The sequence below is a fragment of the Amphiura filiformis genome, chromosome 1 (assembly GCF_039555335.1).
Source record: "Amphiura filiformis chromosome 1, Afil_fr2py, whole genome shotgun sequence".
Taxonomy (NCBI): Eukaryota; Metazoa; Echinodermata; class Ophiuroidea; order Amphilepidida; family Amphiuridae; genus Amphiura; species Amphiura filiformis.
The window spans coordinates 15,198,819-15,223,535 of NC_092628.1; the positions used below are offsets into that span (position 1 = coordinate 15,198,819).

The following is a 24,717-nucleotide window of genomic DNA, read 5'->3' on the forward strand; positions in this document are numbered from 1 at the left end:
AAAGGAAGGTGACCTGATATATTTGGAAAATCAAATTCTTTAAAACTTATGTATAACATAAATGTCATCCCTTTCAAGCACTCATGCAAAAAGAACATGTAAATGTTTTTTGTAAATGTGGCTTATTCCTAATGGAATTACTGACATTTATACAGCGTGATATTGGTAGTCTACAGTGTTTTTATTAATGATAATCATCATGATCATGTAATATGTTGATTTCAAGTGAAAAGCCCTATTTTTCTCATAAACATATTGCAATTAGTCCAACTCAGTGTATTTCCGAAGATATCATCAAAAACTGCCTAATTAGTCTCAAATGTGGTATACCATATTTGAGACTAATTTAGCAGTTTTGGATGATTTCTTCGGAAATATACCGATTTGGAATGCCAAATTTCAATGTTTATGAGAAAAATATGAGCTTTCATCTGATACCAAAATCAGCATTTTGATGAGGTAAAGTGGGGGATGAGATTGTCAATCAGGTTACCCACCTAGTAGTACTAAATAAGTACATTCCAATCATGTAAAAATCTTTGAAAATTTATTTTTCAACATTAAGGGCATCCTCCTCCACATTGCCAACACACACACAGGACATTTTGACAACTCATTACCATTCCTTAGACATATTATATGCTTGATATCCCCAAAAGATGTGCAGATGTGTGTGTTGTATGACAAATAGGAGAAAAGTCAGCTGGGATGTACATTTTGGATGCACACTTGTAAGAAGTCAACACTGACAACTATATTAAAATCAATTTTTAAGATTTATTTGTGGCAGTTTGATTTCTGCAAATTATTTACAAATTTAATGTGAATTAGTGTACAGCAATATATAATATTATATAATGATTACACAAACAATAGGATTACTTAAATGTGCAAATAATATCAAAGTTTAACTCCATTTTACAATAGAGTTGCATATTTCAAACAGCATACAATAGAATCAAAATCTATATAAATACAATGCCAATAATTTTCATCTTCAATTTGATTAATCCACCAATCACAACCCACTATGCATTCATTAATGCTTTGTTTATACATTTTTGTCTCTCACTATGGCCAAACTATGGGCTATTCCAGTTGAAATCCATACACTCCATATGAAAGACATGACCTTAATCTTCCACACAGAGAGTGTGAATTTCAAATGGGGCTACCTAAATGGGTGACTCCTTTTGTAATCTACATGTACACCCCCTGTACGGAGATTAAAGTCATGTCTTCCATAGGGGTCAACATGGGGGATGTGGATTTCAACTGAAATAGCACAATTTACGGTGGCGTATCTGAGGGGGGGCTTTGGGTGCTGAAGCCCCCCGCACTTTGTAAAAAAATCGTGTAAAATCAGTCATTTTTTGGTGATTTTAGCCATTAAGCCCCCGCATAAGTCTGAAAGCCCCTCTGAGCCCGACCCCCCACCCCCCGCAGGAAAAGATCTTGGACACGCCGGTGATTTATCACAATATCCACAAAGCATCTTCGGATTAAAATTAACCAACCAATCTATCAATCACTGACAACAATAAATGATGTATTGTATAGAGGTCTAGATTCACTACAGGTTTATTTTCTTGTACATGGATGTAAGATGTCGCTGTCTATGTCAAACTTATGTCGCACATTAACATACTGCATCCAGGTATGAAAGAAACTTTAATCCTGAATATAGTTTAAAACTTTGGATCCAAACACAATTAGTTATTCCTATTAATTTTCAGATGGTTACTCTATCTTTCATCACTTAGCGAGACTAAGACTGTTTGTTTTTAAAGGACAAGACAGACAAAAAGGACATTACTGGTCTTGTGTACTACATCCCCTACTAAGGCCAAACTACATCCAAGGGGGAGACAGAATGCTCCTTGAAAATGTTGTTTCTGGAACAAGACCAAGTTCTTTCAAACCACATCCACATAGTCATCTGGACATTTTGTGAACCTAGAACAGGTCAAGCTCTTGGTGGTTTAAACGAGGTGTCAAGCAATAACTTTCTTGTGTTTGGATCAAAAGTTTTAAACTTTAATCATTGAATATACTAACACAGATGAACTATCAGAGACTCGAATCCTGTCAAGTATGACAAATTCAACACAATCAAATTGACAGCATAATTTCGGTACTTGAGACAAGTTGAATACTACAAGAATGTATCTCTTAATTTACTAAAATCATGTGATATATCATGTGGGATGCAATCTGATGAATTCTGGCCAATGCCAGAAATCACAGATGTGCTGAGTATCTGTCCTGATATAAAGGTACATGCGAAATAATAGCAAATAGGTATTTAAAAATTCAGAACTCCCTTTTAGTTTTGAGTTCTTCAATTATGAGGATGGCTTCATATTCAAATTATACAATTCATAATAATGAAGTAAACATCACTTTACATAACTGTTCAGTGGTGTTTTTTCCCTGGCGTCTGATATGTCGACATACATTAGGCTAAGTAAAATAAAAAACATGTATCACATCCGGGTTTGTGAAAAAAAGGCGGAAGAGGGGGCTTTTATTTTCTATTTTTTATCCAAAAATCGGTGTAAATAAACTAAATACCCATAGTAAGAGCTGTTTTAGTGTACACAATAATGCCTGGAAAAAAGGCGGAGGCCTTTTTTATTTGTTGTTCTGAGAGGCAGACCCTCTCTAATTATCAGAAAACCTTCCAAAAGTGTTCCTTGTATATTAGCAAGGCTATAGAAAGCATCTCTACTTCCTAGACATATTTTGTGAAAAGTTGTAACTGAATTTCAAAAAATAAAAATATAATTGAAGAAACCTCAAAAAAGGAAGCGGAGAAGGGGAAATGAAACATTTTTTTATTTGGCCTTATATTAACAACGTCCCTACTGCATTCCCTTGCAAAACTACCAGGACAAGTATTTTTAATGTCTAAACTAAAAGTCTGCAAGAATCATAACTTATTATGATGCCGCTGAACAGAAAATATGACTGTTTGTTGTATTATCTATCCCCTTCACAAGCGCAAATACATTAAATAAGTAGATCAGATAGAGCATACAGTAATTAGACTAATGTTCCAGTACATTTGACTGGAGTGCAACACACTGTTGCATATTTTTTTCAACCACTGTTGCACATGTCATGGCTTTATTGGGATAATATAATGACTCTCAAATCTAAAATCTAAAAACTCATCACTCATACACTCAGTGAATTGCCATTTGCTATCACAGGTAGAATCTGACTGTCAATAAACTTGATACCCATTATCCTCTTCACAATAAATTGTTTTCTAGAAACTAAGGACTAAAACAGAGTGTATAGTGTGAATATAAATAAAAAGGAGCAACATGTGACTTTCTAATAAGTCTTGCTATATATGCTCACAGGAAGTCCTGGTCCTGTCCAAATAAAGAAGAACCAGGACCAGAAAAGCTATTGTTTCACCCTTGCTAATTACACATCTCAAGGAAGGGAGACTCAACGATCTTTGCATAACATTACGGCACTTAGCAAAAACCTTCAAACTGCCCGATTTGTGGCTGTTTACAACATTAATAGGCACTGATTGGCTAATTTAATCACATCATCATCACATTGGCACCTCATTCGCCAAACAAGCTGTATAGCATTGTGTGAAAGAGGTGTGACCAAGTTCCTTTGACATCAGGCCAAGTGATCGGCCAGTGCTAAAGGTCTTTGCAAAATACTGTATTACAATATTGACATCCTGTGCCCTATGATGTATTTGTACAATCGTTAGTATTTGTTACATACAGCAGACATTGCTAATACAACTTACAGGTCTTTCAACTAATGGCCTATTCCTGTTGAAATCCATATTATGGAAAACATGACCTTAATCTTCCACAAAGGGCGTGTGAATTTCAAAATGGAGTCACCTGAATGGGTGACATCATAATAATTTGAAAACTACACCCCCTGTGTGGGAGATTAAAGGTCATGTCTTCCATACGGGTGTATGGATTTCACTGGAACAGTCCGATTCGTGTTCATTCTGGAACATTCCTTAAGCATGCAGCTTTGTGATGGTGCAGCTAGAACCTTTGCAGAACTGACCAATTGCGATCTTGGATAACATTATTGAGTAGACTGCATCTAACACTGTTTACGCTACATCTGCACGATGGCTATGTTCCATTATGACCATAAAAGTTTCCAAAGACCTAGCCTGTAATCACATAAGTTCATGTAATTATTAAATATTAGTTCTCCGGATTATGAACCACTACTACAGCATACATTTCCATAAATACAAAAAGGGTCAGGAAATTTACAAATCCCAATTATATAAATCAGAAGAGGTCAAATATTGCACGTAAAACAGAAAATGTACCAGCTAATTTGTAATTTTTCCATTTATACAACTAATAAATAATCTATACATACCCTATGCAGACCCTGAACAAGAAAACACTGTAATCCTCCATGTATAATTCCACTGTGAATTGGGCTAATCCAGTTGAAATCCACACTACCCCTGTGGAAGATTTTGGAAATATCTTTCACAGGGGGAGTATGTTTTTCAAATGTAATTGTCAGGGTTAATCATTTTGAAACCCATACTCTCTCTGTATTTTGGCTTATCATATATTTTTCACAACTGGAGTGAGTATTTCAAATGGAAGTTACCAAATTGTCAATTCTATTCTAAACTCACACTCCCTCTGTGGAAGACTATAGCTAAATCTTCCACAGGGGTAGTGTGGATTTTTAATGGAATAGCCCATTGCAGCAGACTATGCAGATATAGTGGCGGGATCATTTTGGACAAAATAATTACATCCACAATATGGAAAAGATGGGAAATAACCGAATGAGGGGGCACTGTCATTTTACCCAGTTAAGAGTGGAAGACTCAAGTATCCAATGGCTGACATATTAATGAAAATACACAACTATACTGGAGAACTGAGATAAAAAGACTAGTTTGCGTCTGACGTCATCTGTCAATCAAACTCGAGCACGGTTTGTTTACAAGTATTGTGATAATGTAAGTTGATGAACACGGCGATAAAACCGGGCACCTTATTGTTAATTTTGCACCTTCAAACATACAAACCATCTCAAAAGTTAAGGCTTTATAGTAGGAAACTTTCTTTCGCGAAGGCACGTCAACCATGTCTAAAAAAGTTGCCTTTTGCCTTGTAAAAGTATGTATTTTTTCGCCATTTTGAGCTATTCCTATCAGCACCAGGTAAATCGACCTTCCTTTTACGTGCTATTAACCAATCAAGGCTATAGGAATTTGATTGACAGTGACGTCAGATGCAAACTAGTCTTTTTATCTCCGTCTTCAATTATGTACATAAAGGATTACAGAAGATATTGATGCACTAACATTGCTCCCAACTAATAAATAGGCAGAGCATAACCTATGCAGACCCTGAACAAGAAAATAATGTACTCCTCTATGTATAATTCCACTGTCAATGAAGTTGCAGAAATAACTGTGAGATCATTTTTGACACAAAAATCACACCCACAATATAAAAAAGACAGGAAATAAATGATTTTTTATATTGTTTTGGAAAATGGAAGAGTGGAAGACTCAAGCGTCCAAAAAGGGCTGCTTTATCGGAAAAATATTTATAGTCTGTTCGCGGTTACAGCCTTGGTATAAACCTATATAACTTACTGGGGTGAACTTACTTTGTTAACCGGTGTTCATGTTTAAATGGACAATATATCATGATTTGTTTAATGTAGACAAAATGTAGATATTTATATAGCGCTTTATGCCGTAAACAGCCTCAAAGCGCTTTACATTTATTCTGCCGTTATTAGAATATGTCGGAACCACGTTTGCTGCCTACAAATGGCGAAGGGTTCATCAGTACAACGACTGAGACTACCCCTAACAGCTTCCCATTGCACCTGGGTGGGGTGAGGCATGCGTGACAAAGTGCCTTGCCCAAGGGCGCAACACGGTGGTGGGACGGGGACTCGAACCCACACACGTCAAGCAAGTTCTCAGATTATGAGTCCAAGGCCGTAACCACTGAGCCACCGTGCCCTCTAATTTAAGAGCTGACTCTAATTTAAGAGCTGACATTTATTACAGAAATCACAGGAAAATACACGGAGGATTACAGAAAACATCGCTCAATAACTTTGCTTGCTCACCATTTACACACAGATTCGCAATACTACTTTATCTTTGGAATTATTTATATTGCATATTTTATCATTTCATTACATGGTATGCATGCACAAAGTTATTTCATTTTGATAAATACAGCAGCATTTTTATATTAAGCTCTAGAATACAATAAAATGAAACAGCTTTACCCTTTACTTGAATACGAAGAGATAGAAATAAAATTGTAATTCTTTATTCTTAAATTACACTAAATTAAATTAAACTTACCACTTCTCTATGTACAAGAAAGATATATTGTCTCAGGTTTATCCTTCATGTAAGCCTACATCAAATTAGCTTATTGTCAAGACTTGATTGAGGGATTAGACAGCTCTATTCCGTAAGCTGTATAATCCGTCTTGATACTAGGCTAACTCTAGTATCATGCTTATAACACAGGGTCTTAGCTACGATTTTATAAGTACCCATCATTTCCACCAAAACCGTCTGTCCAAAATTTGACATTGCAAACATAAACAAGACCTCTGCCCCTTCTGAGGGTTCAGTCACTTCAAATAGCTATTGCTAGAGCCTTCATTTATTAGTCTGGTTTTGTTTTGAGTTCACAGAACTTTTTCAAGCATTAATTTTAGAATTTAGCATTATATGTCACAGGCATTAATTTTGAAGCAAACTGGCCATCCAAAATATTGACAGGTGGACTGGTGGCTAGCTAAAACCCTGTGCTTACATGGAGACAATAATCACCCATTGTCCATTCAGAAATTATAAAGGAGTCAAATTTCCCTGTACAAGTGTGTCAACCCAATAGTGAGTGTGTTACAATGTGGACAACATGAACATACCATACATAAGCTATTCATTTGTTTGTGTCATTTTTGAACTAATAATTAGCATCACACACACATATATACTCGCAGCCGCTCTAACGTTTCATTTTGCACACTATACCTTGTGTTCTAAAAATGGTATAAAAACCCTGATGATACTTTTTTAAATTTTTGTCTATATCAAAATATTTTCTACATACAATATGCAATAAATGGCAGGTTTTTTATTTATATGGATGGAAGCATAATTATATAGATAGCAAGGCAATAAGATTATTAGACAATCTACACATCTATTATAACATAAATCAAAAAGAAAGTTTCAAATTTGGATCACAAGGTCACAGGTCAGTCACTCCCTTTTGGTAAGGAATATCTCCCACTGCTTTGGTGGAAGGAAACGAGGATATGTGGTCAAAATGTTTCGTTTTTTTAAAGAATATCCCTTCGTCGTTGGGCAGGAAAAACCTCCTATGTGCTTTTGGCCCCTGAACATGTTTAAAACAAAACTGCCATCAGGTTTACATAGGAGGTTTTGCTTTAAATATGTTCAGGGGCCAATGGCACATAGGAGGTTTTTCCTGGCCAATGATGATATGGATATACAGTGGGCTATTCCAGTAACAATCCATACAACCCCTATGGAAGACATAACTTTATCTTCTACAGAGGGGAGTATGAAATTTCAAATGGGGTTACCTGAATGGGTGACTCCATTTGAAATCCACACCCCTGTGTGTGAGATTAAGGTCATGTCTTCCATAGGGGGTGTATGGATTTCAACTGGAATAGTTTTATAAGCACTGGTTTGAATACTATTATGCCAACCAACAATTCAACTAGAAACTCTAGTTTTGTTTACATTTGCTATACTGTCCTAGCATTAATACTATGACCCTGGGAGTAATGCTGCAAAGAATACAAAACAAATACCTACGCAAAATGCTTTTTATAAATGTTGTCTACTGCATTCATTTTGCAAAGCCAAGTTTGTTTCCGTTCTTATCCATGAAATGTTGAATAACATTCTAAAATTTAGGTTAAATTATATCTATAAGTATTTCACATTTTCACTCATTACACTGGACTCAAATTATCATTTTTGAAATACAAGAAGGATAATTCATTCATACAATCCAGACATTCACATTGACAAGTTGGAATCACAGGCATAATAAATGAAGTTTTGATTATCAATTGGGTATAGATGATGACCTAAGGGCAAGTTGATTTTCAAGCAAGATAATCTATCCAGTTGAAAATGGAACACTTAGATCATTACTTTGGTGATTCCAAACAATTAATATTCATGTCTAGATGGCTCTTGAATCAAACGGTATAAAGCATATTCTGTTAACAAAGTATTTGACTATTTTTTCACCTTTAACCTTCTGAGAATGAAGGTCATAAGAAAATAACCTTTTTTAAAGCTACGACTCAAATTAGTTTCACCAGGAGAATGTCAGAATGTTGTTGTAAAGTACAATGACATACAAATCAATTTTATCCTTTCCTGCGAACTTTTCACGAGAGCGTATTTTAAGCGTGTATTGCGCTATACTGCGTTAAAACGCACTTGATTGGCTGCAGAAGCGATCTGATGTTGCCGAGTGGAAATTGATGAATGAACTTTGCGCTGGGTACACATTGTTATGTCCAACTTTGCAACATCACGGTAGTACGCACTCGTCAAATGTTCACAGCAAAATATTATACAACATTCTTGCTTTCTCCCAACAATTATTGTGACTTCATGACAGCCTAACACTGTGTTAGGCAGAGTCCATGGTTTGCAACCATAACCTGAAAATAACCTACTTTACTCACTCAATGCCCTGTTTTATATAAAATATAAAAATAATATTGTGCAAGGTTATGACAGATGCATACATTTGATTTCTACAGTGTATATTAAATAAACATAAATATTATGTTTTCAAAACTTTTGTGCAAATTGTGACAAATATGCGATGTGATCAAGCAAAATCAGTCGGAAGTCGGAAATATTTATTTTGAGATATTGTTTTGGAAACTCTTTAATGGCTCATATCTTTTGAACCGGTTGTCCAAATTCAATGGGGTTTTCTGCAAAATGTAGCAAAATCCTATAAGAAACTGAAAATTTAATATGTCCGACTTCAGACTGATTTTGCTTGATCACACCACATGCGACATAAATTCCAACTGAAGATACTTTGCAATTTAATAAAGTGTACCATGCGCATGGTAAAAGAGCAATATGGAATTTGTTTAAGATGCTGCAGCATTTGTACTGTCACATCATCTGGAGCTCCAGTGGCAGCACCAGGAATTTGTTTTCAGGGGGGGGGGGGGCAAAGTGAATTTGAGGGGAGGGGAATCACCCAATTGTGCGTATAATTGCTGCAAAAAGTTTGAATTTTGACAATTTTAGTTTTTAAGACTGAAAGCGGGGGGAAAGAAAAATATGGGGGGATCTTGCCCCTGTAGTGCTGCCACTGTGGAGCCCTGTTACACACTCCTTTTTGGTGCTTGGAATACAGTGGTCCCAAAAGGGGGAAGGTGCTACAATTATGCTGAAAACTAACAATCCTGTATTTATACACACAAATCTGTGCAACTCTCCTTGAAAATCTCAACATAGAATAGGTCTATGTCTAAAAACTGGAAGGCATTTTTATTAAGAAGACATTTTGCATGGAGTAATATTTCACCATTTTTAAACATATAGGTTTTTTATTTATTTGAATACTATATAATATTGTGAAGACTGTATTTTGTCACACACATAACATACTAATGTGGAAGTGGAATAATCATCATGCTCAGTGCCACAATATCTTAATTCCATCATAGCTATTTTGAGAAAAGGTGGTAAGAACTCCATGAAAATACAATATTGTGGTGGCACTGACCCCCTGTAGAGTCCATACAAAATCTAGGAGGTTCATGGTGATACCAAATTATGGTGCCGAGACATTCAGTTAGTACATGCTGTGACTAATATTTCAATTGTGTAGTGTGTGAATACAAATCATGATGGAGATAAGATTTTGTGTCCCTCAAATAGCTGGTGTTGCTAGCTTTCACACCAAAATCTAATTTTCACCAAAGATGGAGTTTAGATATTGTTGCGCTGAGCCCTCGCTGCCCAATTATGTTATTTGTACTATACAACATAAGGCACATTTACATTGTAAGGCTTTATATATTTCTTTTTAAATGGTATGACAAGGCTAAAGCAATGATTTTTATTCAGTTGCATAAACTCAAGAAGACTGTGACAAAAATCATATATATCATCGGTAGGATCCCAAGTAAACTACAGTAGCTTCTAGAGAAGTACGGCACTGTCTTGCTCTGATTGATGTGTGTGCCCTGTGAATGGGCAACAGACGTCAGGCTTTGTGTTATCTTCATGAGCGCTGCTTGGGGCACCGATCGCTTCTTTGATGCGTAATGCAGCCAATCATATTACCGGTTTGCTGTTATGATTACCAGACAATTGAATTAGCCAATCAGAGCCCCGACTTCCACTTTTACGCTGTGTAACCTCTCAAAATGTAAACAAGTGCCATTCTTTTCTGCCAGCCAAGTGAAGTTGCTGCACTCCTTACCCCAAACTATGATGGAATGTAACCCCATGTCTCTAAAATCAAACCCCTAGTGAACCAATGGGCTATTCAAGTTGAAATCCATACTTTCTGTATTGAAGACATGACCTTAATCTCCCACACAAGGGTGTAGATTCCAATTGGAGTCACCCATTAAGGTAACCCCATTTGAAACTCATACTCCCTGTGGTAAAGAATAAGGTCAGGTCTTCTATAAGGAGTGTGTGGATTTCACATGGAATAGCAGAAATGGGTCGCAGCCCACTGGTTGGGAACCTGTCTTCTTAGCCTATGAATTTCTTCACACAAGAGTATAAATCAGGCCTTACACACAAGACATAAACTTAATTGGGAGCACTTGTACACTGCAGTACACCACTCCTATCAAAGACCCTCTGATAATTTTAAGAATGGTGAATGCTCACAGAATAATGTACAGCTCATGGGTGGCATACATTATTATACAACTTAGCCTGAGCCTTGAAGAAAATGAATTTTCCCTGGGTTCACTTTCCATACTGTAAAAGTACAACTAAATACTGGAGTCAAATCTTCCTGATCTGCTTTTTACTCCATCTTCAAAGAGACTAAACGAGTTGCTGTTCATATCAGAGTCTTCAAACATTGCATATATGTTCCTGCTAGTGGTTAGGTTATAGGTGGAAGATGAGAACACAGGTGGAAGCTAAGAATTCACAGAATATCTACATGACTGGAAGCTGTCAACTGTGTATACTTGGATGATGTCAACTGCACTATTTTCAAAGGGAAGAAATGTGTCTCCAGTACATCTCATGATTTGGTGCCCTTTTTTCTGCAAGGAAAGATTCACAATGGTAAATTATTCCATATGACTTACTGATGATTTGGTTTTCATTGTTCTCAGACCAAGAACATAAGTCTGGATTTCAAAACCAATGGCAAACATCTCTTGGTATTACATGATCATAATTGATCCACTTTTCTCTCTTGACTAGTTCTAGTCAAAAAACATCTATGGTGTGGTGTCATGGGATTGCTTATGGTCAACATACATACATACATGAGAGCTTTTGTTACACGCCATTTCAAAAGATCACAGCGTGAACAAGGCGGTTCTCGAACCACGAGTCTCGCCTGCTTTCGTGACCGCCTGCTTTTGCGATTACTTTGGTAGAGGTAAATGAATTTGGCGGTTATAATCGGCTGGGCACGATTATCTGGCTGATGGTGACTGTACCCACCAAGTTTCATGCCCATGCAACAGTTTTTACTAATTTGACTTCAGATTACCCCTGGTGGACTCAAAATGACCTTCCCAAAATTTGGCTTTAAATGATGACTGTACCCACCAAGTGTCATGCCCATACGACAGTATTTACTCATTTGACCTCAGATGACCCCTGGTGACCTCGAAATGACCTTCCAAAAATTTGGCTTTAAATGTTAATTGTACCCCCTAAGTTTCATGCCCATCAGACAGTTTTTACTAATTTGACCTCAAATGACCCCTGGTGACCTCAAAATGACCTTCCAAAAATTTGGCTTTAAATGTTGACTGCACCCACCAAATTTCATGCCCATATGACAGTTTTTACTAATTTGACCTCAGATGACCCCTGGTGACCCCGAAATGACCTTCCAAAAATTTGGCTTTAAATGTTGACTGTACCCACCAAGTTTCATGCCCATCCGACAGTTTTTACTATTTTGACCTCAGATGACCCCTGGTGACCTCGAAATGACCTTCCAAAAATTTGGCTTTAAATGTTGACTGTACCCACCAAGTTTCATGCCCATACGACAGTTTTACTAATTTGACCTCAGATGACCCCTGGTGACCTTGAAATGACCTTCCACAAATTTGGCCTTAAATGTTGACTGCACCCACCAAGTTTCATGCCCATACGACAGTTTTTACTAATTTGACCTCGGATGAACCCTAGATGACCTCAGTGACCTTGACCCACTAACCAATACAAACCGGTTCTGTCTCGGTCAAGATGCACCCACCCACCAAGTTTGAGGAACGTGCAACCCCTAGTCTCCGAGAAAATAGGCGGAAGGCAAACTTTAACCAAAACTTTAACCAAATTTGTCACATCCACACACCCCCCCCACACACATACATACACACATACGGAAAAGTGATTATATAGTCTCCTGCCTTATCAGGCGAGACAAAAACCAAAACATATGCAAAATATATACAAGAAACAATTGAAAAACAAAAGAAAAATGAAGCATGAAGCAAGCAAAATTATGTTTGCGGAAACAGGTGGGTTTTGAGGCCTTTTTTAAAGGCAGAGTCTGTTTGAACACTTCGCACAGATGACGGTAAATTGTTCCAGATCAGAGGTGCATTGTAGGTAAATGCCTTGTCGGCAACGGATTTATGGGTCAACATACAGTTTATGTGCTTTGGACATAATCAAAATATAGTCCATTTGGCTTCCATGAGAGAGTGACATCAGTGCATGCTCCAGTGTGCGTATTAATATATCGCACGCATTGACTCACAAAGAACTGGCGTGTTTAGACCAGGTGGTGGACTATATACTCAATTTATATTGTCTTCATTTCACAGAAGCATAATGTCTTTTGTGGTATCGTGTATGCTGCATCAAACTACTGCCAAACCTTGCTTGATTGTTTGCATCCATATGTTAACTTCAATGTTTTAGAGGTGAAGTATTATGAGCCCCATTGGCATTCTTCTTACCTCCTCTATTTCACTTTAGTCCAGTCAATCTAAACAAATTAGTGGTGTCACCCACCATTAATTGCAACAGAATTGTTTTCACTTTTATAGATTTAAGAGATGTCCCCTGAACATCATACCAAAAAAATACTAAAATATACTTGGTGGAAAGGTAGTTTTTGGAGGGAAAAGGTCATACAGGGGTCAAATTTCAAAATTGATTTAATCTTTTTAAAAACGATACCAAAGCATTCCTCTAGTCTTAAGGATTCAGAAAAAGTATAATTTGACATATCTGTGATGTACCATTCTCAAGTTATAAGCAAAAAGGTCAAAGGTCAAATTTTGGGCTCCACGTGGGTCAACTTTGAAAAAATGCTCCGATCTCCTTAAAAATGGTCTCTATGTGTTCGTACTTTAAAAACACTCCAAAATAAGAATAGTTTGCTGTGTCTTGGATGTTTCGTTACCTAGGTAGCAGGATAAAAGAGGCCATTGACCATTGAACTCTATTGACCCTGACCTAGTTTTCGATGTTACGCATGTAATTAAACAACCTAAACAGTGCAAATATTCTTTAAATGAATTATGTTTGCAAGCCGAACAATTTGAGACCATTTTGGTTAAAATCAGACAATTTTTAGTTTTTTGACCTCTGTTGAACCTAACATTTGACCTTTGAGGGTATAACTCAAGAACCGTACATCACAGATATGGCAAACTATATTTTTTCTGAATCCTTATGGCTAGAGGAATAATTTGGTATAGTTTTTAAAATGATTGGAGCAATTTTGAAATTTGACCCTTGTATGACCTTTTCCCGCCAAAAACTACCTTTCCACCAAGTATATTTTAGTATACTTTTTGTATGCTGTTTAGGGGACATCTCTGACATTCATAGCAGTGAAAAAAATTCTGTTGCAATTTGTGGTGAGTCAAAACCCACTTTGACTGGGCTACTTTGCTACTTTTATATGTGAATTTAGGGGGTGTAGAATTCAAATAAAGTTACCCATCCAGTTTGACATTCACACTCCCTGTGTGGAAGATTAAGGTCATGCCTTCCATAGGGGGGTGTATGGATTTAAACTGGAATAGCCCCTATGATTAGATTTGAGTCACTTACATTCTACCTGTTGAGCTGCTAGATGATGCACTAGATGTCGTCTGTCGCATGCGTGAACTACTTAATGAGGGCGCTGAACCTTTTCTACTACCATCTGTAAACAAAAATGTTTTATCATGGTTTTTTATATTTCATTGAAAAATATTTTCTTTACATAATTACAGGTAAATTAGGTAATTCTTGGCAAGCTTGAACAATCGGAAAGCTAGTGGCTCTGCGATAAACACGCGCACACATAGCGCGGTTACAGGAATCATGCATAAACCTTACATTGTGTATACGCTTAGCACGCTACATGGACGCAATAGGTACATTAGAGCTTGGTCAAGAATGACTTAATTTCCCTTTAGTGAGACAGTTTGGAATAAAGTGCATTGTGGCTTATGTCACAGTAGACTGATGCCCTCGATCGTCAAAATTCTGGGTTGATGACTAAGAAATTATGTGCTAAAAAAATGTCAAGACTTTTCCCCAAATTCTGGGGGACTAGAGACTACATAGTTGTATCCAAGACTGCGCATTGCATCAAAATTACCCTTTTGACCCTGCTTGTTTTTACACATATTTTTAGAGCAGCAGAGCGTGATTCTGACACACCGGCGGGTTAGGATACACAGGCACCGAGAGGAAGTTGGGAATATTTTCACGAGTCCGACACAATATGAGCGAGAAATTTTTCAGTCATCACTACCAAGCATAACACAAATAACACATGCAGTGGTAGACAAAGAAGGATGGTTCATCTGGATTGTCAATAATAACTGTTTGATGGGAATTCATACTATCAAATCCATTTTTGGTGACATACCTTGTTATAAGGTATGTCACCAAAAATGGATTTGATAATGAATTCCCGTCTATCAAATCCATTTTTGGTGACATACCTTGTTTTAAGTTATGTCACCAAAAATGGATTTGATAGTATGAGTTCCCGTCTAATGTCAGAGGGGGTAAACAGTTTGGTACTTGAACAGTATTTTATATATTGGAGTTGAAATTCACACTGTAAAAATGTGCTCTAGTTCTTCTTGTTGCTCAAGTAACCAAAGCCAGTTGCTACACATTCAATGCTAAATGGGTGACCTAAACATTTAATTACCGTATTGGTCCGAGTATAGTCCCACCCGTTTTTTATGTGAAAATTTTTCACAATTAGGGGTGGGATTATACTGGAAAAAAAAAAAAAAAATACCTTTCTGAAATTTCCCCAATTTCGAAAAATGGGGGGTGGGATTATACTCGAACGTGGGACTATACTCGGACGAATACGGTATATATATTCGCTTTACTTTCTTCATTTTCAGATTGAAGTCCCCACTTACCTGTGTTAAGATGACTACTACTAGATTTCTTAGTTGACCCTGTTGATGACGATGAAGCATTTGAATCAGTGCTTCCTTTTCTTGATAACCTATGGGACAAACAGATTGCATAAATTGTACAAACTTTACACACTCACAGGTAAAATCATATAATTAGGTTTCCTATAGATACTCTACATTAAAATGGCCTTTCATGAAATTACACATGGGCTGTGTCATTTGAAATCCATAGCCCTATGGAAGACATTACCATAACATCACACACAGATGGGGTGTCGACTTAAATGAAGTCACCTATTCAGGTAATCCCATTTGATATCTACATGTACACCCCCTGTGTGGGAGATTAAGGTCATGTCTTCCATAGGGGGTTAAGGATTTCAACTAGAATAACCGGAGTTCATTTGAGATGTCCTGCAATTAACACAGTAGTAACAGTTCATTGAAAGTCAATCTTTTATCAAATTAGTTAGGCAAACCAACTACACATTCCAACAAATAACTGGCAGCTTTTGTTTCTTCAAATGGTTCTTTTTGCAATTAGGCTCAAAGCAAAGGACATTAAAAATAAAACTTTTTTGATCACCTGCTAAAACCAATTTCCCCTTTTCTCTACTTGATTCTATATACTTGATTGCTCGTTTTTGATTTAAAATAATACTTACGTTATGACTGCAACAACAAATATATCCACAGTATAATAAGTATACTGATCATTATATACCAAATTTGTTAGTCTCACACCACATCCACTACAAAGCTATTGATATGATTACAAGAATATATATGACACTGAACTTTATCCATCATGCAAAACATAAAACACTGATTGTGTATTGGAAAAAATGTGACCTAACACCAGTACAGAAGGCTCATGTTGGTAGTTGTATGTCTTGAATACTTGAAACAAATACAAGTTTCCTAAATGTTGTTAACATTAAAAGAAAACATGCATTTAGCAAGTATTTATAGAACATTTTGTCATTCTTATTTGAAAAAGAATTTTAAATGTCTAAAACATAGAAACCTGTATTTTGAGTGATTGTAACTTGGCAATTTTAGAGTTTCAAAATTTCTTGAATGGAAAGCAATTGATCTTTGATGTAGAATTTTAAAAATATTAGTATTTCAGTTTTGTCCACTTTCAACAAGAACCTCATTTACTCATGTTGGGTCACATATTGGATGAATAGAATATCATTTTATTCAACAACAAAACATAATGACCAATGAAAAAAACCCCACCATTTACAATTCAAATCTGGGAACACAGTTAACTGAATAATCTGATATTTTACCAACTGAGTAAATGAGTCAACTCAGATAGAGTAAATGAGTCAACTCAGATAGAGTAAATGAGTCAACTCAGATACCAACTGAGTAAATGAGTCAACTCAGATAGAGTAAATGAGTCAACTCAGATAGAGTAAATGAGTCAACTCAGATAGAGTAAATGAGTCAACTCAGAAAGAGTAAATAAGTCAACTCAGAGTAAATGAGTCAACTAAATGAGTCAACTCAGATAGAGTAAATGAGTCAACTCACAGTAAATGAGTCAACTCAGATGGAGTAAATGAGTCAAATCAGATAGAGCATACTCATTTGCTCAGTTGATAACGGGTCCCAGGATCCAATCATGGATGATCAGTGGCCGCCATTATGTTGTGTATATGAATTTTCAACATTGGTTTCTACTTAAAAAACCATTTTCTCTTAATTTGATTTGCTCATGCAATAACTACTTTCATGCAATAACTACCTAACATTATCTGAGCCGTTTCTAGTTGATGATGAAGATTGTGTTTTTGAAGATAACCCAGCAGTTCTTGTTGCATTTCCATTTCTAGTTGATGTTGCCGTCTTAGCAATACCATTCTTTGATGACACAGCACCATTTTTCGACGACGACGATGATGATGGTGAAATTTTGCCTTTAGATAAACCAGTCTTTGATGTTGATGTCGATGCTCCTGTATGCTTGGATGAAAGACTAGTTTTTGATGATTGACTACTACTCTTTGATGATGACAAACTACCCCTAGATGACGAGGACAATGAGTGCGCTTTTGCTTGCGAAGCGACAGTGCCTCGGGTGAGAGAGGATAAACTACTCTTGGGTGAAATGGCCCTGTTGGTGGTTTCCCTGGGTGAAGTGTTCTTGTTAGGTTCGCGCGGCGAAGTCTTGGTGGTGTCTCGAGGTGAGGTCTTGAGGTCTTTTGGTGAAGTTTTGGGCTCCTTTGACGCTATCTTAGACTCCTTCTGTGAGGTCTTGGGCTGGTTAGGAGTGGCCTTGGGTGTGACAACTTTGTTTTCGGGAGTGCTAGCTATCTCATCGGAACAATTGGTGCTAAGTCTAGATGTATGTAAAACACACAAACGAACAGCAAACATATTTGGGAGTGTGATTAGTGGTGAAATGAATTAATAGGCAGCAGAACCATGGGAAACCAAGCAATATGTAAATGATTTACATAAATCAATGCAAAAACATTTTGAAATGCCAATTATGAATGCCCATTATGCCCAGGAATGCCCATTATGATTCATAATTGAACAGAGATGGAAATACATTCTTTGAGAGAAGTCTACTGGGGTCCCAACACATCATCACCACCAAATAAAACAGCTGTATAAAAATTCACGTTCCATGGTAGGTAGGACCTTGCCCATTCGCTACTTGCATGGTTCCGCCATTATGCACTGTATGCGGGGAGAGCCTCGAACTGGCAGCATAAATGAATGGAAATTGAACCAGTCATATAACATTCTGTGTAAGGTTACGCAATTCTTCCTTAATGTATGCTGCCAGTTTGAGGTTCTCCCCGCACATAGTGCATAATGGTGGAACCATGTAAGTAGCGAAAGGGGATCGATGACAGCTCTGGTAAAACTTTCATCACAAGAGAGAACAAAATATGGCACATGTGGTTCAGAAAAGCAAGCAAGAACCTCAAAATCTTATTTGACTCCATTGCATTGGGTATAGGGACTCTAGTAGATCTTCTTGCAATTTCTAGTTCAAGTTTTGATTTCGTTATTTTCCCAGCATTCATCTTGTTTTGACTTAAGTATATTGTTTCTGCTGCCTATTTGTATGACACATCTAACAATCACTGCAATCATTACAACCAACATGCAAAGCTATGTACTAGTCAAAATCATGCACATGCAAATATACTCGCTTCCAAATATTCCTGCACAAACTTGTCAAAATCAAGCTTGATGGGCTATTCCAGTTGAAATCCATACACCACTTATGAAAGACATGGGGTTACCTGAATGGGTGACTCCATTTGAAATCTACATCCCTTGTGTGGCAGATTAAGGTCATGTCTTTCATAGGATGTATGGATTTAATCTGGAATAGGCCATTTTGGCATAAGCAAAAAGCAAAACATTGCTTGAACATGATGCAAGGCAAATTTGTTATCTTTTCTATTTAATTTTATTCATTTAATTATCATCAGAAATTTGGAAGTGAGTACAGGGGTCCAGTTCACTAAACTTTCGGAACTCGAAGTAACCATTCATGAAGTTATGAATACCCAATACTAGACGTAACTTTACAGAGGTTCTCTGTAGTAAATCCCTATTACTTACGAAGTGTACCATTCGTAAATACTTACGACTCGTCGTAAGTTACGAACGATTTTGAGACTTACAAAGCTTCGTAAAGTTGAGTGAAATGGACCTCAGGTTACAGATAGTCATGCAATAATTCACTTGTGATCACTTGTGAAACACTGTCATTGCAACTTTACGTAGATATAAACATGCAGCAAATATTTTTTTGCTTTCAGTTTTACAAGTGCAAAAACAGCTGTAAATTGACACATAGTACTATAATAAGTAGCAATCACATGCATAATTATATGAAGTGTTAAAACACCAAAAGCTTGCGGCACATTAGGCCATTTTTGCTACAGCTCAATCAAAATACGTCACTTTCTTTTTTGTGACAAAAAACAGATGTTGCACTAAAGCCAACATGACAAACGATACAACTAATTTTGGCAAAACTTTAGGGTATGGGTTGCCATCCCAAATGTTTATGGTTAGGTTTGGGTTGATGAGGATTAGTAGGGATTGTTGGAATTAGAATATGGGTGGCATCCCTTACCTCTAGCAACTAATCTTGAACTTTCATTTTTGTTTCCAAAATTGTTAATTTCGAATTCTGATTACGATTTCATAATACTACTAAATCAGACCTAAACGAAAGAGGATCTTGCTAACTAAGAACAGGTTTTTCTGGATTTTTCTGAATTAATAAACAACTGTTTAAACTTGATGAAGATATGAAATATATCACAACTGTAACAAGATGACTCTTAGACCCCTTTTTACATCAGGAAATTGTCATATTTTGATTTATTGACTATCAAATTCAGTGCCAAGTTTTAGTGTTAAGTAGCTACAAGAGAGTTCAGCAACAGAATGCACGGTGGGTAAATATCTGGTGAGATATCGCAGCCGGGATCACACAGTATTTCAATGGTGACAAACTTTGCACTTAAAAAAAAACATTTAAAGTTTCACTAAACAAAGATCGCTTGAACCGACTTTAGAAGTGCCAGTTTTGTAAATGAAACATAGCATCAAAGTAGTTTTCTATCAGTCAAAGTTCAATCATTCCCACAGTTGTTTATGCATTTTGCATTCCAGATTTGTACCCAAAATGCACTGTTTTGAATTATCGAAGTAGCTTATTTGTTTGCGACTTTTAAAAGACACTATTCAATGTGGTTTGGGAGCAGCATTTAGTCAAATTCAATTGCACTTATTCACTTCTAAAATTGCATCTTTTGCTAGTATAAACAGTCCAGTGAAATTAGCTTCTGTTTTTCCTGCATCTCCGCTGAATAAACAGTACAGGGTAAACACCCGCCGGAATCGGACTAATTTATGCTAATCCCATTTCGCAACTGAATTTGAGATCAAAATCAAATGATGACTTTCCATAGTGTAAACTGAGTCTAAATATGCTGCTGCACATACACATGCAATTAACAAATCCAAAATATATCTCACCAATATCACACAGAAACACTACACAAAACATGTCACTACCAATCACACATTACCTTGACGACGGCTTATTATTATTTGGTTCAGCATTTGAGTTTGGTGAACTCTTAACCCCTAGTCGGCTGGCAGCTGAAAGTTTTGACGAGCCCGCTGCGGAGCTTGACAACTTTGGTGACCCTGGCAATGTTTTTGGTGATCCCCCAAGACTGGCTACTCCTCCTTTGGTTATGCGACTCTTCACCACTGGAACAATGGTCAAAGGTTATAGTTAGTAAAAGATGAGCATATATATTTGCATGAAGTAGGTGCTACAGATACAAAGTTATTTAGCCTTCAGCTTGCTGTCACCATGTTACATTCATGAGAAAAAAATTGAGGATATACAAAATTGGTAGCTGCATTTCATTATTTTTGACCAGGTATATACATTTTGTGTCTGTGCTTAAATTCGAACAAGTACCAAAAGAGGAGAGCTAATTGATGTCTTTCATATTAAATCTACCCAATCCCACACCCTGGGTGCCCACCCATGGAACGGGGGATGGCTGGATAACACATTATGACACCAATCCAAACCACCCGGCAGGGTTGGTGTTAGCGGAGAGAAAACCTGTTTTACGGGCCTGATCGACCCAAATTTTACATTTTGGAAGAATCTGTTTTTTAATTTTGCTAAAATCATGTAAAATCAGCTGTTTGTTGGCCAAAATTGATTGATCTTGACAAAAATTCAGAACACAGATTTTTCAAACTTTGTGATATTTTAGGGTCATTACAGCCTCCAGAAAAAATATCCTGACCAAACCTACTAAAACGGTGTTTTTGTTACATTGCCCAATGGAACATTTCACAACTTGGTATACAGAGTCATCACCAAATATGCTGCAATTTTTCCCATTACTAGCAACATGTTGACACACAAGTGGTGTTGTTCTTGTTCAATACTGTGGCTATCGTTTTGTTTCAAGTATAGAGATACGGTCAAACACTTGACATTATTAACCCCCTGGATACTACTGGTCATCTAACAGCATTTCTGATTGGTTGATAACTTGAAATGCTCATTTCAATTGCCAATTATGACCAGGCTTTAAACTATTTATGGCCAAACTTGCATTGGCAGATGATCTTATTTAATATCCTCCTTGATTGGTTCAAAATTGGACACAATATTCATTTTGGCCAATCGGCAGGTAGTTCTCATTGGGTTAAGATCATTGTTGGGGATACAAGTAAGCTCTCAATGATAACCTGATTACGTTCGATTACATGAACTCAACATCAATGTTACCATATAAAGCTCTTGATAATGAGATGATATGAAACCAAACTTCTTTCAATGGTTATAAAACAAACAAATAAATTTCTCTTTAAGGTAAGCTTTAAGAATAACTACCACTACCCAAGAGATACGGATTAGGGTTAGGGTTAGGTTTTAGGGTTAGGATTGGGTTAGGGCTAGGTTCTAAGGTTAGGATTGGGTTAGGGCTAGGTTCTAGGGTTAGGATTGGGGATGGATTAAGAGATTAGGTTAGGATTATGATGGAGCCAATTAAGCCAATTTGATTCCATTAGGATTATGTTCAAGTGTTTGACCAGGTATTTATTTTCTAATTTACAGAATATACCATCACCGTTAACAAGTCTATAGATATGTTTACGATTATTACTATATAACCTAACCTATAAAATATAAATAGGATCATAATTTACTTCATAAAAAGCACAATTGATCAATAGATAAGTTACCAACAATATATTTGACTTAAAGAATTATGTGATATGAATTTGCAAGATGAGTATATTGTTGTAGCCCATATTACCTTTTTTAAAAAAGTGCAGTGATTTATAGCGTGCTACCCATATAGCGGAGTGTATAAAGGTGTTACCCTGATCGGAATAAATCGGTAACATTCAGTGTCTGTCATGTTCACATGCCGTAAAGGACCACAACCTTTGGGCATATACAAAACTCTGCACTCCTAAGTCAGAAAATACTGTTTACCCTCTGTTTTATTTTTACTTCCAGTGGTACCTGCTCCCAAATCCAAACCCAATCAGAGTCAAAGACTTCAACATGCTTTTTCTGGAGTTTTACACTACTTTAACTTATATCTCACTATAAATTGCAGTGGCAAAACAAGTATTTATAAGTATATTGGCTTTCTGTATTAAGTCAGAGGCACATCTGTCGAAAGCTCAAGCACTAACACAGGGACTTGGCTGTACGGGTACTGTGATAACCGACAGCGTACTCGTAGCAATACTATAACTTAAAACAACTCATTTTGCTGAAACATGTCACATAATGTATCAAAAGTTTAATTTAGTATCACATGTGCATTATGTGCATTAGTATGTTTAATAGAATTGTGAAATGTTAATAAACTAGGTGTTTAAGTTCAAAACTAAGAACACATGCATTAAATATAATTAATGAATTGCAGCATAATTTAGCATTATGAGTTATCTTATAACAGGATTAATAAAAATTAATATTTAAGAAAATCATGCACTAGTTTTGCCATATATTATTATTCAACCATTCATATATATATTTTTACGGCAACATGCACCGCATGCTTACTCTCACGTGCACGAAGCGTGCGCACAACAGACAAAAGGTACGTCACACGCGCAACCGACTCCTCCGAATCAGAGGAGAGTGACGACACAGATGAGGAGCGAGATCGAGATGACGTTGGCGATGACGACGACGACAGTGATGACGAATAGTGATATGGTGAAGGTGGCGGTGAACTTAAATTTAATGGTAGTAATGGTGATGATGGCGGTGAGGTGGTATCATTATCTACAGTGATGATGCAAATCATAATCAAACTTGTCAATCAAATAATTTGCCATCGATCGATGATTACTGGGTAAGATAGTGAGGTGTGATTGATGCATGCCTGTCCACTGCAGATCTGTTTTTGTTGTGGTAATGTGGGTCGATGGGGAGGTCTAGGACTTGAAACGATAGAGGATGGATTTGCTAATTTTGTATCAATAAATGTAAGATGCTTCAAGTTCCTTGAAGTAGGTTTCTGGTAAGAAACTCATTTTAAAAATACAACTTCAAGCAGGAAACTTTTGTAAGCCAGAAAAAGACATGCTCCAGTGCAATAATATTACACCATCATGCTTTCCACAAAATAACTGCCTGCAACAGCCCAAGATACTGCATAACCCATTTAGAATCATCAGAGATTCAACTCAGTAGAGGGTAAGTACCCTATCCAAGCTAAATCTTGAACAACCATCACAGCCAGGGTAAAAGAGTATATGCAGCAGTTCATTCTTCGACTGGCATAGTTTTCACGTTACAATTTACAAGTCAACAGGAAAACTGGCTATTTTTTTTAAGAAGTGAAATTCTTAAAGCAAAAAAGGGAGGAAAATCAAAGCTCAAGTGATAATTTTGCAATCACAGTATCTACATAACATAATAGATACAGCGATTACTTTGTTGATTATTAAGTAAGCTTATACTGGAAAGCAAAAGCTTGTAAACAAAGCTGCTTGACTTTTATAAAGTTTGAAGAAATTTAATTAAAAAGCAAGCTGTAAGGTATTTTGATATATATATGTTTAGCATGTACATTCTTAGCCTGTTCATTCAATGGCAATGGAAAATGTGGGATTATTTATATATAAATTTTGAAGAAAACTTAATTCAATAGCAAGCTAACAGGTATTTTGGTATATAATGTTTAGCAAGTAAATCCAGTGCAATAACAACAGAAAATGTGGGACAATTGATCAATAGCACTATATATTTGAGACTTTAAACTTGATAAAGTAAAAGGCAGAGACTGACAAACATCAAGACACACATAATGACAATCAAACACAATATTAGTGCTATCAACACCATTTGCTAAGTGCACTGACAAAAAAAAAAGCAGGGGTAAAATTAACTAAACATAATTTTTTCTAATAATTACCACTAAATTTGCTACTGGTTACCTCTAAATTAAAACAAAATTTAATCTAGCTTTCAAAAAGTATTTTGCTTTTCATTTCTAAAGT

General features: G+C 36.5%; 1 protein-coding gene across 1 annotated transcript in view; it reads right to left on the reverse strand.

Moving 5' to 3' along the window:
* Positions 1–9,275: 9,275 nt before the first annotated feature.
* LOC140158853 (serine/threonine-protein phosphatase 4 regulatory subunit 4-like) overlaps positions 9,276–24,717 on the reverse strand; it is a 161,403-nt gene continuing 145,961 nt past the window's right edge. The window contains exons 23-27 of the mRNA XM_072182148.1: positions 20,742–20,928; positions 17,417–18,010; positions 15,658–15,746; positions 14,336–14,429; positions 9,276–11,343 (exon numbers count right to left, since the gene is read on the reverse strand). Of these exons, the coding sequence (XP_072038249.1) occupies positions 11,322–11,343; positions 14,336–14,429; positions 15,658–15,746; positions 17,417–18,010; positions 20,742–20,928 (986 nt within the window). The 3' untranslated portion in view covers positions 9,276–11,321. The remainder of the gene's footprint in view (positions 11,344–14,335; positions 14,430–15,657; positions 15,747–17,416; positions 18,011–20,741; positions 20,929–24,717) is intronic.